Below are 19057 nucleotides of genomic sequence, written 5' to 3' on the forward strand. Positions count from 1 at the left end.
ACTTTTTTTTGTGCATATTTGTTACGTTTGTCAAACATTGGGCAAACGATACACCTTGATCGGTTGTTGCTAAGTAACGGGAGAGACGCCCAGTCAACATCTGAGCGCAGGATGGCTGAGGAAGAAGTTGAGAAGATTATTCATCACACCAAGCGTATTTTTATCAACAACGTTGACTCCTATGCCTCGAAATGTATCGCAAAGGTTGGGCTTTCTGAAACTAACATTTGTCTAAATAAAAATGAAGCTGCGACTCGGAACTAAACCGTGTCTCAGCCATTGCCAGCCAGCTAACGTTAGCCTAGCTGTGTGCTTCACCGTTGCTATCCAATCAAATATGTGTCGGGTTGTATGCGTAGCTATCTAAAAGAAAGTTGCTACACCAATGGGTTAGACTGGCTTGACCAGAACCATACCTGCTTAAAATGTCTCTCTCTATGCTCTGTGCAGTTCTTGTCTGCCTGTGTAGTGGGGGCGTCCCTGGTGGAAACTGACGAGCCAGAGGTGGAGGAAGGGGAAGAGAGGCTATCCAAAGATGACCATCCAAAAGTCAAAGACGGAACCTTTCAAATTGTCGGAACTATTGCAAACAAAAACGAAAGAAGACCAAGTTATGTGTTGGATGAATATTTTGTGAGTAACATTAGCCTAACATGTGTAGCAAAATTTCATTTCCACATGCTCTGTCTGCATCTTATCATCAAAGAAGGAAACAAACGTTAAGTGTTACCTAAACAAGTCCTATGCTATGTGTTTGAATGATTTCAGCAACTGAAAAGGGAAGAACTCCTGGAGCGCCTGATGGAGTGTGATATCATAATTTACAACATCACTGAGGATGCTGACCAGATGGACGAGGCCTCTTGGGCAATCTCAGGTAGGCTACTGTTTGTCTCTCATTGACTCATTGATTATTAATACAAACACACACACACACCACTACAACACTATCTCTCTGTGTTGGTTTGGAATTATAACACATTGCATAACACACCATTGATTCAATTTAAATGTTTGCATTCCATGACCCTAGAAATCAATGCCTACTTCACAGTTCACTGTTCTTTCACCAGCCCTTCATGCTGAGATGGCCAGGTTCAGTCAGCCAAAGATGTTCATCCTCATATCAACTGTAATGACCTGGGCTCTCAGCAAGCCTGTCGATGCGGTGAGTGGGCCAGGATTCACTTCCACTTTACTCTAGCGACCTTATGCCAACACCTAGCCTAAGTACCAGTCTCTTTAGCTAACATTCCACTCCTTGCCACTCCTTGTCACTCCTTGTCATTGCCAAAGAGACTGTCCTTTTGGCAATCTTCAAATATTAACATTCTATCATTAATGAGCTTGAGGAAATCAGAGGATTTGATTCTGATTCAATAACCCTCACAGCTATCATTCAATGTCAATGTTAATGAAAATTAAACAGGAAATAAAATAGGAAAAAGTTCTTACTTAAATCATAGATTTGATTGGAAACATTCTAGCATTGGGCATTTCATTGTAAACATAAACACAAGATGCGGGGAAAGCAGAGGATTTCCCAGCAGTTCATTGTGAATACTGAGCCTATTTTATATCCAGCAAGCAAGAGCAAGGTGCTTCTTTCCTCAATAATAAAATATTGCTCAAAACTTATTAACTTAACTTAATAACCAAACTACTGTACATTGCTATGTTTGGGACATGCATTGGGCTAGGCTACTGGTTCAAGAGCTATAAGAGGAATACAGAGGATGGAAGAAAGAGAGGCCAGTGGAGATGCCAGCGGAGATGTAGGCAACAATACGTCTGCCACGCTGATCCTCAACCCTTGGGCCCCTCAGGGGTGTGTACTTAGTCCCCTCCTGTACTTCCTGTTCACCCAAGACTGCGTGGCCAAACATGACTCCAGCACCATCATTAAGTTTGTTGACAACACAACAGTGGATGAGGATGACAAGGATGAGACAGCCTATCTGGAGGTCAGAGAACTGGCAGTGTGGTGCCAGGACAACAACCTCTCCCTCAATGTGAGCAAGACAAAGGAGCTGATCGTGGACTACAGGAAAAGGGAGGCCGAACAGGCCCCCATTAACATTGACGGGGCTGTAGTGGAGCGGAGCGAAAGTGTGTCCACATCACCAACGATCTATCATGGTCCAAACACATCAAGACAGTCGTGAAGAGGGCACAATAAAACCTTTCCCCCTCAGGAGACAGAAAGTTCTACAGCTGCACCATCAAGAGCATCCTGACCGGTTGCATCACCGCCTGGTATTGCAACTGCTCGGCATCTGGCCGTAAGGCGCTACAGAGGGTAGTGCGTACGGCCCAGTATACCACTGAGGCCAAGCTTCCTGCAATCCAGGACCTATATAATAGGCGGAGTCAGAGGAAAGCCCATAAAATTGTCAGAAACTCCAGTCACCCAAGTCATAGACTGTTTTCTCTGTTACCACACAGCAAGCGGTACCGGAGCGCCAAGTCAAGGACCAAAAGGCTCCTTAACAGCTTCTACCCCCAAGCTATAAGACTGCAGAACAATTAATGAAATGGCCACCGGAATATTACATTGGTTCCCCCCCCCCCATTTGTTTTGTACACTGCTGCTACTCGCTATTTATTATCTATGCATTATCTATGCACCCCTACCTACATTACAAATTACCTCTAATATGTATATAGCCTCGTTATTCCTTGTATATAGCCTCGTTATTCTTATGTTATTGTGTTACTTTTTTTGCTTTCGTTTGTTTGGTAAATATTTTTTTAACTCTTCTTGAACTGCACTGTTGGTTAAGGCCTTGTAAGTAAGGTCTACACTTGTATTCGGCGCATGTGACAAATTAAGTTTGATTTGATTTGCACAAGAAGGAGAACAGGCATGACAGAGATGTGTAAAATATAACTTAATTCATAGGCTGGGCTATTAATCCACCATTCGTATGCTAGCCTATATATTAGGCCTAACCAAATCCTACTACAGTGAATTTAGGCACCCCCTCCTGTGCTATGCAAGCCCTGACACACGCTTTGTGCCAATGAATAGACGTTGAGCATCGCATGAATTAAATGTGCAATAAAAAAGTATTGTGCCTAGGCTTATTTAATGAAACCCTGGCTGTTGGGTTGTTGACGTAGGCAACAGATCGCAAAGCAGGGAATCCCCATTCCCCAGTGAGCTGATTTTTGCGAATGGCAAGTTTACTTTCTCATCCAGATACGCATATCAAGTGCAAGTGCACTGTCCATCAGCTCACATCAGCAGGATGGGGAGCCTTTTCATTGGGACGGACGTCTAACGTAGATCACTAAAATAATTTCTATCACATTTCCTCAATTTTAATATTTGACCTATGGGGACACCTATACATTTGGCAGCCAAGCACGAGTGATCATTGTAGCCTTTTATCGTCGAGACATAATGTTGAAATGTCTTCACGCCTAGAATAAAAACCTCCAGGCTTCCGTCAGACTCAAATTAATGAAAAAAATGAAGAATTACGTGGGGCAGTTTTGAAAAATGAATCCGATGCTAATCTTCCTCTGGAGTAAGTCACATACGTGGATAATAATTACATAACCAATGTCTCTGGTAATACTATAGTTGTCTCTCTCCCCCTTCAAACTTTCCTTGTCAATTCATTTGATAGGCAATATTATTTTAGCATTATGCTATAATGTAGCCTAGGCCTACTTTCTGATGGACTACAGCCAAGATTTGAAGGTGAGCCTAGGTTTTTAATATGTTTTTAGGAAAGGACAAATGTGATTTTTGTGTCTTCCTCTTTGTGCGCACTCCATGCACGTTCCAGAACGTTGTCATGGAAAATATGAATGTTGTTTCCAACTACCAATCAGCAACTGCGCCGTAAATCTGGCTGCATATTGAACGTTGAGATTGCTGAAAGGCCAGTCTCTTTGGAAATGAGGAGTGGCAAGGAGTTGAATGTTGGCTAGCCTGGGTACCAGTCTCTTTAGCTAACACCTAGCGACCTTGTCAAGAGGTTTCCGATCTCTTAGCGTAACGGCTATGGTGTTGGGTTGACAGTCGCTGGACCTGTGTTCGAATCCCGGTTAGAGCCACCCCGAACTCGCTACATGATCTAAACTGATCCACGTGTGTTTACAAAGTATTGTATCACTTGTAATCAATAGCTTTAACTGTTTCAACCCAGACTTGTTCACTGGAAGTTTTTTTGAATGTATGATGTTTGCTGTTACATTTTCAGGATGACCCTGAGATTCCATTCACTGAGGAAGACTACAGGAGAAGAAGAGCCCATCCCAACTTCAAAGAGCATATCAACGTTGAAAAACTTGTGGTCAAAATGGGAAAAACGGTTAAACTGCATATCCTTTGTCAGTTTATGGTGTTTTTAAAATTGTGTAGGCATTACTGTTCAGTGCCAACACATGACATTATTTTCAACCTGCTCATTCCAATGTTTTTCTTTCGCTATAGAAAAGTTCATTGCTCTCCACATACGTAGTGGCCTCAGGAGTTCAGTATGGAATGGGAGAGCAAGTCTTCCACTTCTTCTTCAAGGTAGATAACATTGATTATTGTTACCTACACTGAGTATACAAAACATTAAGAACACCTGCTCTTTCCATGACAAAAACTGGTGAAAGCTATGATCTCTTATTGATGTCACTTGTTAAATCCACCTCAATCAGTGTAGAAAAAGGGGAGGAGACGGGTTAAAAAATATATTTTTAAGCATTGAGACACTTGAGACATGGATTGTGTATGTGTGCCCTTCGGTGGATGAATGGGCAAGACAAAAGATTTAAGTGCCATTGAACGGGGTATGGTAGTAGGTGCCAGGTGCACTGGTTTATGTCAAGAACTGCAACGCTGCTGGGTTTTTCACGCTCAACAGTTTCCTCTGGTGTATCAAGATTGGCCCACCACCCAAAGGACACCCAGCCAACTTGACACAACTGGGGGAAGCATTGGAGTCAACATGGGCCAGCATCCCTGTTATGAGGGAAAAAGGGAGAGGGTATTCCTCATATTTGGTATACTCGGTGTATATTTGTATAAGGGATCATTGAATGTAAGTTGTCTTGTGTGGTTCCTTTTTCATTAGACATCTTGGTTGGGAGACTTGCCCAAAGTCCCTATCTTTGGAGAAGGCACCAATGTCATTCCTACTATTCACATCAATGACCTTGCAGGGTGAGTCCTATTCTTATTTTCCTTCAAAACAAGCTCTGTTATGTACAGTCACTAGTGAAAGCCTACACACCCCTTGCATGGTCTTCACATTTTGCTGCTTTAATTAAATTAAATCTCAAAAGGGATTCTATTAGGTGTCTCCCTCTATTGATTTATATGGTCTAAGACACTGCATCTCAGTGCAAGAGGCGTCACCACACTCCCTGGTTCGATTCCAGGCTGTATCACATCCGGCTGTGATTGGGAGTCCTATAGGGCGGCGCACAATTGTCCCAGTGTCGTCTGAGTTTTGCCCAGTGTCGTCCGTGTTTGGCCGAGTTTGGCCGTTATTGTAAATAAGAATTTGTTCTTAACTGACTTGCCTAGTTTAATAAAATAAATTGATTAATACAACCTACTCCACATTTTCAAAGTGAAAGAAAAATTATATAACATTTCCCAAATGACTAAGAAATACAGAAATTTGAATGTATTGATTGCGTATGTCTTCACACCCCAGAGTTAATACTTGGCGGAAGCACCTTTGTCAGTCATTACAGCTGTAAAAAAAAAAATATATGTTTTATAAGATTCTACCAACCTTAGGGCAACATACATACAACCAACAACTCTTAGGGCAACATACATTGTTTTTGTCAAAATTGCTCAAGCACAGTATACTTGGTTGGGAATCATTGATGGACAGCAATATTCAAACCTTGTCTCTGATTTTTTTTAAGCAGATTTAAGTCAGGATGGAGACTGGACTATTCAGGAGCACTCAACAACTCTTGGAAAGGCATTCCGGTGTGTCTTTGGCATTAAAATTTGTGAAATTGTCTCGGGGTTTTCAGGAGACTGAGGCGGGTTTTTTGCTAACTTTTTACCTGGGCTTCGCTCCTTTTATATTTATTTTGATCCTAACAAACTCCCCAGTCCCTGACAGTGACAAGCATACCTGTAACATGATGCTGCCTAAGGCTGTTATGGTGACCGTATTACCGCCACACCGGCGGTCACGAGTCATAACGGCAGTCAAATTCCACGTGACTGTTTATTCACAGTAATTAGGCCTCTCCGAGCTCTGATGCTGCGGATGGTCATTAGTAACCAACCAAACTTTCTAACAGCCTGGTACTCAACACTCTATTGTCCCTCTAATCACTTTTTACATCAATGCAAATATAATGTCATGTTGGGCAACTTTTCTATAGACTATGCAGAGTTTTGATGGCCATCAGCTTTCTATAGTTTAAGCCTACTATATTTCTCAACTTTCCTAATATTAAGCACGTTGCTTCTCTTTACAACAGGCATGAAAAGGAACCACGGGGGAAAAGCGTCCTCCATTCAATATTTTAAGTGCATAGATGACGTGTATTTGTTTTCCCATTGCTCCTGTTTTGAGACAGGTGCGTGATAATGGTCCATTCCAAATCAAAACCAATTCTCACATATATTATTTAGTATATGTAAAGACTAGATGAAATCAAGAATAGTCTGATGGGTGACAATATTAGCCTATATCTTGTGAATGATGCCCAGCTTGTGTGCAGTAAGGCAGGAACCAGTGCATGCCTTTTTTTGTGCCTTTTTTCAAATCAGTCACACACCTCATGTTGCCTAGCCCATAGGCCTATATATTTTGATAGGGTTTGTATCACAACTAAAGTGGCCTAATAACTTTCAAAATTAAGAAAATTAATCCACTTTAGAAGGGGTGTAGAGCCTAACTGGCATACTTTTCACAATACAAATGCACCTTTATAATAAAAGCATTACATGCATAACGCATTTGCGATCACTTTTGAGAATATATGTTTTCCCGCTAATTGATTGCATTTTGGAACATTTGCACTTATAGCCTACTGCCGTGTCGCATTGCTGCGCTTATAATGTGAAGAATTAGCCAAATAGTTTGTCAGCATTTTAAGCTAAACTTTTAAAAGTTTTTTTGAAGCTAGTGGTTGTATTAATTTGGAGTCTTATCGAATCCCACAACTGTCCCAGACTATGTATGGAATATTTATTCCAAGGTAAACTTTTGTATTATGGGGGATAGCAGATTGACATAGGCTAGTGCTTTTGCTGTTCGTTAAGCCTACTCTTCTTGTTGGCTGACGAAAAGTAAATGTAGACAGTTCTTCCAACATCTTCAATATGTGCCTCGGAATTCAATAAGGACGTGCAGTTGCATCCCCGATGTGTTTGTCTTCACTTGTAGCCTGTGAGAAACACCCGATCATGTGACGGGCATTGGCTAATAAGAATTGAGATAACTGAGAGAGCCATGTGAGTGAGAGATGCATCGGAGCATGCAGCCGGAAGAAGGGAATTATAATTATTATATTCAGCCCAAGGGCACAATGTCCACAAAGGGCATAGATTTTTTTAGGGGGCATTACAGCCACACAAAGAGGATACCACCGGAAAATTTAAGGCATTATCAAGTCCTTGTCAAATTGTAAATGATATACTGATGAAGTGTGTGCAGCCTATGCAATAAACAAAGCAGAGCTCATGCCTTTCATGCAACTTTTTTCAAATCATCATTAGAGTCGCATAATGCAGCCGTAGAATGTATTAAAAATCAGAACATATAGCCCAATGTTTGTATCAGAATACAGTTGCATAAATAACTAAATTAAGCATATAGGAGGACCTGTTTCTTTGTTAACCACTCAACACAAAATAGCTGCATGTAGGCACTCCCTCAAATTGTTTGGAAAAATATCCTTTCTATTTTATTCTCAACTATGATCAATTGTATTCTTCATACAATCAAATAATGCCACGGAATTCTGAGCAAATCTTGTCTGCTAAATGACCTAGTGTAGCCAATTTGGCATAGCCAGATCAGGACCTAACATAAGGACAACTCAGAGTATGCTATTCTGTTCTTCTGAAATAGACTACATTTTCTTCATATCATGTTTCTTTAGACCTGTCTAAAATAAATAATGGATTTATTGTGATGGTATAGGCTATATTAAATTGATTTATCAGACTTCTTTAAATGTAGATGTCTGCATCAGTGGCTTGTATGCTATGCGTGGAAGCCAGGAGACGCTAAATGTGTTAATGTTAATTAACAATCAATTACCGTGAGACCGGCAGTTATTTGCATGACAATCACCGGCTGACAAAACTTCATGACCACCACAGCCCTAATGCTGCCACGACAATACTTGAAAATACAAAGGGATCAACAACATTGCATTCACTCCACATTACTGAAAAGAAGGAAGCCTGTGTTCCAAAAAAATCCCCTCCAAATCATCCATTCTTAACCGCAACAAGGCAGTTAAGTAATACTGCAAAACAACAAGGCAAAGACATTCACTTTTTGGCCTGAATTAAAAACTACAGGTTTGGGTCAAATCCAATAGAACACAACACAGAGTGAAACCCTCGGTATTTTCAAGTATTGTGGTCGCAGCATCATGTTATGAGTATGCTTGTTATCGGCAGGGATTGGGGTGTTGGTCAGGTTCAAAATACATGTGAAAGGAGCAAACGCCCAGGTAAAAAGTTAAAGGAAAACCCACTTTGGTCTTCTGAAAACTTATCCCTGGGATATAGTTTTATTTTTCCGCAAGACAATTACATACATTTTCATGCCAAAGACACACCAGAATGGCTTTCCTAGAGGTGTTGAGTGTTCCTGGGTTGCAAATCAGAGACAAGGTTTGAATATTGCTGCCCGTCAATTATTCTCAACCAAATTTACAGAGCTTAAGCAATTCTGACAAAAACAATGGACATATGTTGCACTAACTTTCTTCTGTTCTATAACTTTCTTTCACTTGGAAAATGTGGAGAATCCAATCTAATCCCTTTTTAGATGTAATTTTAAGGCAGCAGAATGTGAAGACTGTCTGTGCAAGGGATGTGTAGACTTTCACTAGGCACAATCTATTAATCAGACACTTTTTTTCTCTCCTAAAGTGTGATCCAGAATGTAATTGACCACAAGCCAAAACCACATTACTTAGTCGCTGTGGATGATTCCAAGACCACTATCGATGACATTGTAAAGGTAGTTCATTGGGAATTCGACTCTCTAGGTTCAATTATCTCAAAAAAGTGCTTTAAGGATTATTTTAATTCTTATTTTTTCATCACCAGACAATAGCCGATGTGGTGGGGCCAGGAAAGACCAAGAGAGTGCCAAAAGAGGATGCTTTTCTCACTCGGGATTTGAGAGTACGTACAAAGATCAAATCAAACTTTATTCATAATTCAGACATTACAATATGCTTCACATAGAATCTAAGCTAAATACAAGGTTTAGATGGCAGTTTTATTACCATGCTCTACTGTTCATCATTTATATTTATTCAAGAAGCAAATTAAATCTGGTCTTTTTTTTTTCTTTTTATTGTTCCTCAGCAAATGGACATTGATGCTCTGTTTGTCAACCTTCGGATTGAGGCTGTCTACCTGAAAGAGAGCTTCAACATCCACTGGGTGTGTGAGTCTGGTCTCATAGACAACATTGACCGTGTTGTGGAGGAATACAAGCAAACCAGGGGCCTGCTGGTAAGTTAGACAGCAGCCGTAGCAGGCTAGCAGCCCATACTATCATTTAAGATTGAACAAAGACACTCTTGTATTGAACGGGTGTATATTGTTGCATGACGGTGTGTATATTTCAACTAGATCAGACTAAATTCCGAGTGTGAATTGCTGAAATGATTTCATGTAAAACCACATTGCGTTTGACTGAATAAGTTATGTGGTACGTACTGTAAATGACTCTTGGTATAGTAAATGTGGTCTTTTCCCTAGCCCATCCGAGTGTGTATCATGGGCCCTCCAGCGGTGGGAAAGAGCACAGTAGCAGAGAGGATCTGTAAACACTACAAACTGCACCACATCAGACTCAAGGAAACTATCACTGAGACCCTTGCACACCTGGTCAGTTTCCATCCAGCAGACAGACTAACAAACCAGGGCTATATCCCAAATGGTACTCTGTTCCCTATGGTGTGTACTACTTTGGGCCAGAGCCCATAGGCCTCTGGTCAAAAATAGTGCACTATAAAGGGAATAAGGTGCCATTTGGTAGGCAGCCTAACGATCCAGGTGCACCATACCAATGTGTGCCTTTTAAATGAGATCCATGCTGCAGAGGCTAACTCTCCTTCATTCCAGGAGTCTATCGTTAGGATGGAGGACGGAGAGACTGAGGCAGAGGATTCTGCCACCTCATCAGAACTCCTGGAGACTTTGAAGGAGAACATGGATCAAAATGGAGGTACAGAATGATGCAATTTGTTGTTGACCATATTCCTTTTCTAAAACAAGATGATATAGTCATTGCAATACATGCTTTCTCTGTCTGTTCTATTCTCCAAGGTCGACTGGATGACCAGTATGTGATCAGGATCATGAGAGACAAGCTGAAGTCAAAGCTGTGCAGGAACCAGGGTTTTGTCCTGGACAGCTTTCCCAAGACATATGAACAGGCCAAGGACCTGTTCTATGGTGAGACAGCGATGTATCCTCACTACTGGAAGTATCTTACAATGGCGGCGGCCCAATAGCACCTTATTTCCTATATAGTGCACTAATTTTGACCAAGAAACGTATTCCCTATGGGCCCTAGTCAAAAGTAGTGCACTATATAGGGAATAGGGTGATATTTGGGACACATATTTATAGTTTCAGCTCACTTATCAAAATCTGTATTTTTTGTTTAGCTGATGATGATGAGCCAGAGGATATGAGGTCAAAGATCCCTCCATTCAACAAGAAGATAATTCCAGGTCAGTCCAAGCTGGAAAACACATATGTTTGCCTTTTTGTTCATTACACGATGAACGTGAATACCAAGCCAAGTAGTCCTAGACACAGTGGTCATCATTATTTCATAGTAGTTACAGAGCTGACCCTGTCTTTTGAGATCTTTCAGAACACTTTATCTTCAGTGCTTTTCTCATCTCGGAAAACCCCAGTACCAACATATTGCGTTAGAGATTGCGTCTCCCCACTGGAGATTATAGTGGTTTTCTTATGTTGTGTACTCTCGGTTCTAGAGTTTGTGTTCTCCCTGGACTCCTCCGATGCGTTCCTGAAGAACCGTGTCCTGAACCTCCCGGAGAGCCTGGTGGAGGGAACGTCCTATTCCCAGGAGCAGTTCCTGCGCCGCCTCGCCAGGTTCCGGGAGAGCAACGTGGAGGACGAGACCGTCCTCAACTACTTTGAAGAGCTAGATATTCACCCGGAGCACATTGGTAAATACTGAGGGAACTAACTTTTTGAACAGTTTGACGGTGTACCCATAGAAATGAACCACTGGCATACCACTTGTACTAGTACCACGCATACCACTATGTCATAAGTAGATCTCCATATTGTCCATTTCTGTTGGGTCTATAAAGTACTTTTCTATTTAATTATATTCTACTATTCATCTATGAATTCAGGTACAGTACAGTGTGATTTTACTGACTACTACCTACTCAAGTGTATCTAAACTAGTAATTTTGTGTTATTTCGGTGTCAGAGATCACCAGCAGTGACGACCAGGAGTACCTGGTGGTGACAGAGAGGATCATCAAGTCAGTGGGCAAGCCTAAGAACTACGGCCCCACCAGCCAGGAGCTGGAGGAGGAGGAGAGGAGGAGTGCAGACCGCCGGCTGAGAACGGAGGCCCAGAAGAGGGCTGACACAGAGAGGCGGGAGACAGAGGAGGCCCAGCAGAGGGCAGCCCGCTGGGAGGAGTGGGTGAGTTTAAGGGGAGGGGGGGTATAAGGGAGATTAGAACTTACCCACTCTCTTCCTCTTACCTGTAGCTTTCTTGAAGGAAGTGAATGAGGGGTAGGTACAAAAAAAATTGTCAACACACCTATGGGAACATCTCTCATTTAGTAGCAGTCCTCTTACTGTATGTTAATGGGAAATTCTGCCACTTTTCAACCTCACATTCATCATCTCCAGCACCAAACCAGTGTCTACATTTGTAAAAACAGCGTGTTTCTATGATCTGTGGTTCAAAAGATTAAAAAGAAAGGTCTTTAAAAAAAATGCTTCTCTATGACATCAAATCAACTGGGATTTTTAAAACCTGCAACACGTTTCTGTCCAAGGGAGGGTATTTTCTTGCTCCCCATATCACCGTGAATCTCATAGTGTTTGAAAATCACTGTTTTTAAAATGTTGCAACTTTTGATGATGTCATCGGGTAGCACTTTTTAGCGTCATATTTGTTTCTACAAAACGTAGAAATAAGCCGTTTCCACATATGTTGACACTGGCATTGTGCTGGCGGTAGTAACAAAGTGGTGGAGTTGCATTTTAATGTTTCTGTATGTGTCCCAGAGTAAGTGTCTGGAGGAGGTGAAGAAGCAGGAGCATGATCTCCTGGAGGCCCAGGCTGTTCCCCTGAGAAACTATCTGATGAAGAACGTCATGCCCACTCTCACCCAGGGCCTCATCGAGTGCTGCAAGACCAGGCCTCAGGACCCTGTTGATTTCCTGGTGAGTCCACATTACAGATTTTTTTAAAAATATTTCAGTAATTTAGCAGACAGTCTTATCCAGAGTGAATTACAGTTAGTGCATTAAACTAGGTAGTGCATTAAACTGTGTTTAGTAGCGAAAACAACCACATACACAGCATTATTTGTTGAACAAATCCTCATACATAATATGTAAAGTGTTTCCAAGACATCCTCACATCAAAGTGATGTATTGAAATATGGCCATTTCTTCCATATCAAGCTATGCTATATAGTTGAGGTTAGTTGAGGTTTTCAAAAATAGTTACAAGGTTTTAATCCGACAGCGACTACATATATTTTTTATGGAATGGGACTTTGTAAAACATAGTCAAATGTTGTATTCTGTGTTTTGTATTTCAGGCAGAATATCTGTTCAAGAGCAACCCCCAAGTGGAGTGAAATGGGACTTGTCTTCAGGATTTATAACTTCATATCTTCTACAATGCAGAATTGTATTCACATCATATTTAAAAGTGATTTAGTAAAAGCCTTTTCTCACAAGAAGAGTTTTTATTTTGGGGGGGGATTCTTATACATTTACAGTATATTGTAGCTGTGTTATATTATTTCCCCAATAACGTGATTACAACACAATTGTAAAAGATGCAATGAAGCCATGATGTTCAACTCCTAACATTTCAACTTAGTGAGTTTACATCAAAAGTAATATTTAGACACTTTAAATGTGTGAACTGAAATGTTACTTTTGATGTAAACTCCCTAAGTTGAAATGTTAGGAGTTGAACATTATGGCTTCATTGCATCTTTTACAATTGTGTTGTAATCACGTTATTGGGGAAATAATATAAAACCGCTACAATATACGGTAAATGTATAAGAATCCCCCCTAAATATAATAATCAATATAAAAACTCTTCTTGAGTTTGGTTGCAGGCATATTTCAGCCATAACATTTTAGGTGTCCCTCCCCCCATTTCATGCTGTGACTTTGATAAACTCGATTAGTAAATTATGTCATTCCCTGCCCTGTTTTATTGACACACAGCTTTGTTTGTGTTTTCTGCAGACCATTACTTAAAAGCCCTGAAAACTGGAGAAAAAAAAGCCTGACTGAAGCCAACAGCTAATTAACATGTTAATTTGCGTAATGAACTTGGGTGCGCTTGGTAACTTAAAAGTAGACCCAGTCGGGTCATAATGACTTTGATTTGGCTTGTGATTTCAAAGGATAAATGTTAAAAATGGCAGCTAATTGCGTCACTCTCTCATGTTTCCACTCGCAGCTCTAAGTGTACATAATTAGCTGTACTGGAACACCAAATTATTTCATTGTACATGCTTAATCACCACACTGGGAAATCACTTTGTTTGAGAACATTGTAGCGCGAGCCACAACAACACAACACAATTTCAAGCTGTGTTTTTATATTTTCCATTTTGATATGTAGGCGTAAATCAAACCACAGATTTGAGGTAAAAATATGCATTTTACTTTGACTTTTACATAATTTTCCCCTCAAACTAAATACGATGTACTTGTCTTTGTTGTTGAAATTGTTTTATTCGGGGGGAAAGTAATACAGATTCTTGACAGTTAGGCTACATTACCTTCTTCTAGTCTCCCTTTCGTCATCTGAACTGATACCTTCACAGGGGAAAATAGTGGTTGACATCCACCTCCACGTTGCATATTGCTTTTCAGCTTTTCTGATCCATGCAATTGTTGGAGAGGAGACTAGGAGAGAAGGGGAAGCCACAAAAGACTATAGAGATGCATCCTTTGTAATAGATTGGTGTCATGTCCAATATCATCCAACAGGGGTCAGTCTCTACTGCTTTTGAATGGCAGCATTATAACACTAGGTGGCAGCCTTGCCTCAGCTATGGGCTAATTGTGATAATGTAGTTTTTTGGCTTTACTAATAACAACAATTATACACTAGACATTGTATTTTATTTGTATATATATGTATATGTTTAATCATAAATAGATACATTCATCTTTACCATAAAGAAATTCAGCACATTACAGCACATTACCCAATTTAAGCAGTTATAGCTTACTATATCACAGGGTCAATATGCTGAGCTGCAGGTGGACAGAATCCACTGTGTGATGCTGGTCACTGTTCCTTAAAGCCGCTTAAGCCATGGAGGAATGTCTCTTTCACACACACACACACACACACCATGAGCCGAGGCCTTAACTTGGTGGGGAGATATTCCCCCAGAAAACCTTGCCTCATTGGCGTTCAGAAAGAAAATGTGTTTTGTTGCTTAGGAACAGTTTGCCTTCCGTCTCTGCGGGTGGTCTCCTTGTGAATATCATTATGTGCCCCTCGAGTCGGGAGGACGACACATTTTTCTTTTCTGCCAATATTTATTGTCTGCTCCACTCACTGTCGGGAGGTCTGGAAAATGCTTTCATTGATTAAAGGGGGTGCTAGGCAGGCGAAGTCTGTGAGAGACGTCACCTACCTTTATAATAATTTGTCAACATTATATTTCTAGAGGACAGCTTCAAGCTTACAGACAATATTGTTTTGCTTTGCTTTATGGGGAAATATGCAAAGACAATCGAATTGCTAAATATTACAAAAACACAACTATATTAATTAATTGTTCTTATTCTCAGCTTTGTATTTGTGTCCGTCTCGAGTTATTTTGAGTGCTTTGTCCTTTAGATGAGTATAAATGAGCCACCCTCTAAATAAGTGGCACCTGAACATTTCCAGCATTTCCTACACACACACACACCCCTTCCCTGTGAAAACATGCTTGACTTTGAAATATCCTCAGTAGCTTTCATTTATATCCCAAGTGTGAAAACTCTCACCTTACATGATCAACACACACACACAGCAGAGGCACTGCTCTTCTGCTCCAAACATCCTCCTCTGTCAAAGCCAAGAAGCTGCTCTCTCTCATTAGTGTGTGAGGACAGCATAGCAAGCCCAGAGTGAGAGCTTCCTCCTTCTTTCTCCTTCTGAAGTTAGTTTCTGCCTATTGTAATGGCAAGGCAGATTCATTAACATGCCACTGATAAGTACCAAGGAAATTATTTGGAGGAGGAGGAGGAAAAAGAGAGGGAAAGTGGTGGGGCGACGGGACAATCACTCTCCCTCTTCCGGCTGGGCCATGCCAGCTTTCGGAAGTAGATGACAGGCGCTGACAGAGGGAGGGGGTGCGTTCAGGCGGGGCGGGGAAAGAGGTGGCCCAGTGAGTGCCTAGAGGACACCGCAAGGGGCGGAACGGCCCCCACCGCGCCCCGGCCTCACAACGGATCGACAGAGGGATTGTGTTGACAGGGGGGAAGAGGAGAGAAGGAGAAGCAGCCACATTTACAGCAGGGATGGAAATTCATCAAACTAGGGGAACACCTCCAAGAGCCCCGCTGCAACAGCAGGCTCTGTTGAGCTCTGTGTGTGTGTTTCTGTGTGTTGCTCTCATTCCTATTGGAAAGTCAGGGCTATTTCTCCGTGATGGATGGGAGAGTTGAGGTGGTCTTCGTTAGAGCATTGCTCATTAGTAATGTATGCTACTGTCCTGTCTAATTGCTTGCCCATAATTGTCAGTGTAGGAGAAATGATCAAACTCCCTCTGACCTATTCTCCATCGGTGCTGCAGATTTCCCCTGCGCTGCAGCTTTACTACTTTGATATGTCTAAAAGTGGATATTAAGTGGGTCATTAACATGTGTCCAGCATCTGTTACGGTAACAATGTTTAATCGCAAACTAAAAGTTGCTTTCGTAAAAAAATGTGTTCAGCACTTCTAAGCCTAACTACACAAGCAGTTATTTAGTCATTATTTCCCCCCGTTTTCATATGTGTGGGATTAAACCAAACAAATAGGTTGAATGAAGTGCTAATAGTGCAGACCCTGTGCTGTTTCTCACTGCTTTTCCCAAACGTGATAAAGGGTGTAGGTGTTTCACTCATGTGCAGCAGCCGTAGAGGACCCAGCCCTACTCCCACTGTCAGTGCATCTGCTTCTGTCTCTCCGTCGTCTCGCTGCCATCAGGTTTCATACCTAGTTGATTCCAGGATTGTGGAGGCTCCGCTGGGATGGGGCCTGGCTAGAGGCTTGGAGCTAGGGTTGGACCTGGCTGTGGCTGACCTGGCTCAGGTAGGGGCTGGCTGGGGCTTGGAGGTTGGGAGGGAGTGGGTGCTGCCGATGGTGGAGATGGAGGCCTTTGTTAAAACATCAGGTGGAGTGTGTGGGTTTGGGCACAGTGAACTAAGGGGGGCAGGGGTGCTCCATGCTGCTCTGCCAATCTGCTTCTAACTCTACCACATCACCCCCTCTACACAAACACACAGTCACAGACACACTCCTGCCCGAGCTGAAAGGAAGGAGGGGGTGTGAGAGGCCACCAGGGGAAGGGACTGGCCGGCAGGGGTGTTTGGGTGGTTATCCAGGCAGTGTGAAACCCAATTCACACCCAAGGACAAAGAGGGAGAGATCATCCCCTGTTAAATACACCTGTCTACCCTCATCTGTCAATCAGCAGATCTTTAATAAACATGGATTTAGAGGAGAGGAGAGAAATGGGTTACGTCCCAAACGGCACCTTAATCCCTATGTAGTGCACTACTTTTGACCAGGCCCTCAAGGGGCCATTTGGGACGCAAATAGACATGAGAGAAAACAGAGGGGAAAATGGGTTTTTGAATTGGTATTTATTTGGTATTTAACAAAAAGTGCACAAAGTTTTGTAATTGTTATAGCCACAAAAAGCACAAATCCATCAGAATCACTACAAACTTCAATCCCTGTATGATTCAAAGTGGAAATGGTGTCCAGTAAGTACCGTAAGTACTATGTATTAGCCTATACATTAACAGAGTGGTTATGCAGAGAAGCATTTTGCCCACGCTCTCATTTTTATGATGCGTATGTCAAAATCAAGTAATGCCTTCCTTAGCTGCAATTCTGTCATTCCTTTTTTTTTACTGCAGAAACAAATCCGTGTGACAAATATACACTTTTTTTGTAAGTGTGACAAACACACAGCAACAACGAGATGACATCATCATACGTATATAAAATCCTAGATAGAGAAATGAAGTCATATACTACAACATTAAAATAGTCCCGTTCCCTGTTGATGTGAAGCATTTTGATCCCTTCTTCCCTCAGTCCATCTAAAATAGTTTTACCAGAAGCTCCAAACCAATGATTGAAATGTTCATATCTGTTAAGAACTACATCAAGTTTCTGAACATGAATCCTAAAAATACCAGGGTACAAACTCATTATGTGAAAACTCATAAAAGACGCAAGACAGCGCAATGAAAACAAAAGGCAATCTGCCGTCGCTGAAACTGTGTGACATACCTGAGGCTGTCCATGTGCCAATGTAAGTTAGCAGAGTTCAGTTCAGTTGTGGCTGTCATGCAGATGATGCTGTGGAACATAAGTAACAACCAGACACAAGAGTGCTCCCCTGAACATTAGTCATGACACACACACACCTTTCCGTATCAACAGAGCTTTAGTCCGCATCACACTCCGGGGACATTAAACGAGGGAGACGGGGGGGGGGGGGGAAGAAGAGAGAGAACAGCTCTCTTCATTTCTAGGTGATTCACGTTTTGAGTGTGCTTGCAATATTGCTTCATGGAAAGTGTGTGAGCCTAGGCAGGAGCATTACCCTGGGAACAGCGGGGCTACATCCAAAATGTCACCCTATTCGCTACCTAGTGCACTACTTTTGACCAAAGCCCCATTGGTCCGGGTCAAAAGTAGTGCACTACATAAGGAATAGGGGTGCTATTTGGGACATACCCCTAAGTTTCATTAGGGAGCAGAGCTCCGGCTTTATTACCCAGATTTGGAGTTTTATGGTTATCATTATTTGCCATAGAATTATTATTCAAATATATCTGCTAGTCAACTGTTTGGGATGGACATTAGGACAGGACGTCTGTGTATGTGTGCGTGACAGAGAGTGAGGGAGAGAAAGTGTGCGTCTGCGTGCACGTGTGTGTATCCGTTTCAGTCATGTTGTGGGATTGTCAGCGGGTCTCAGAGGAGTCGGGCCACGGCAGCTCTGTTTCCGCGGCGATGCGGTGACGTGCAGCGTTCCCCGTGCAGAGCTCACTGATCTCTCTCAGTAGACTCTTCTGTGTCTCCATCAGAAAGTCCTCCTGGAAATGACAAACAGTCAAAGACACTGAGTACAGTAGAGTACAGTAGGGAGGACCACAGGATGCATATTTCATCTTCTACAGCACTGTCTTTCCATCTCGTCTTATTCTTATTTATTTATCTATTCCTTTGTGTTTCTTTGAGTTCTATATGATAGAGGGGAACTCATGAGGAAGTAGGAGAACAAACACACAGATGCTTCTTGCTGCCATGTTGTGTTTAGAGAGAGATCGAGAGAGAGTGAGAGAAAGAGAGAGAGAGAGAGCGAGCGAGAGAGAGAGAGCGAGCG

The 19057-nt window shown here is 41.9% G+C and overlaps 1 protein-coding gene across 2 annotated transcripts; it reads left to right on the forward strand.

Annotated features, from left to right (window-relative positions):
* Window positions 1-15067, forward strand: ak7b (adenylate kinase 7b). 2 transcript variants are annotated; one of them, XM_021573898.2, is made up of 18 exons: window positions 1-204; window positions 451-633; window positions 769-877; window positions 1074-1168; window positions 4215-4325; window positions 4448-4531; window positions 5079-5167; window positions 9095-9185; window positions 9275-9352; window positions 9539-9688; window positions 9938-10066; window positions 10304-10406; window positions 10508-10636; window positions 10852-10917; window positions 11188-11385; window positions 11658-11878; window positions 12473-12631; window positions 13015-15067. In XM_021573898.2, exons 1-18 carry the CDS (start codon window positions 112-114, stop codon window positions 13051-13053), a joined length of 2127 nt encoding a protein of 708 aa, XP_021429573.1. In that variant the 5' UTR covers window positions 1-111; the 3' UTR covers window positions 13054-15067. The 2 variants fall into 2 exon arrangements, with proteins under 2 accessions (XP_021429573.1, XP_021429574.1); XM_021573899.2 differs by lacking the exons at window positions 12473-12631; window positions 13015-15067 and adding an exon at window positions 11947-12274.
* Window positions 15068-19057: the final 3990 nt, after the last annotated feature.

The sequence above is a fragment of the Oncorhynchus mykiss genome, chromosome 19, assembly GCF_013265735.2.
Source record: "Oncorhynchus mykiss isolate Arlee chromosome 19, USDA_OmykA_1.1, whole genome shotgun sequence".
In the NCBI taxonomy this organism is placed as follows: domain Eukaryota; kingdom Metazoa; phylum Chordata; class Actinopteri; order Salmoniformes; family Salmonidae; genus Oncorhynchus; species Oncorhynchus mykiss.

Excerpts from the sequence above, each read along its gene's own strand:
- ak7b (XM_021573898.2), top strand. The coding sequence starts at position 112 with ATGGCTGAGGAAGAAGTTGAGAAGATTATTCATCACACCAAGCGTATT. Across the intron at positions 1,169-4,214 it reads TCAGCAAGCCTGTCGATGCG|GATGACCCTGAGATTCCATT; the intron begins GTGAGTGGGCCA and ends TTACATTTTCAG. Across the intron at positions 9,689-9,937 it reads AGCAAACCAGGGGCCTGCTG|CCCATCCGAGTGTGTATCAT; the intron begins GTAAGTTAGACA and ends TCTTTTCCCTAG.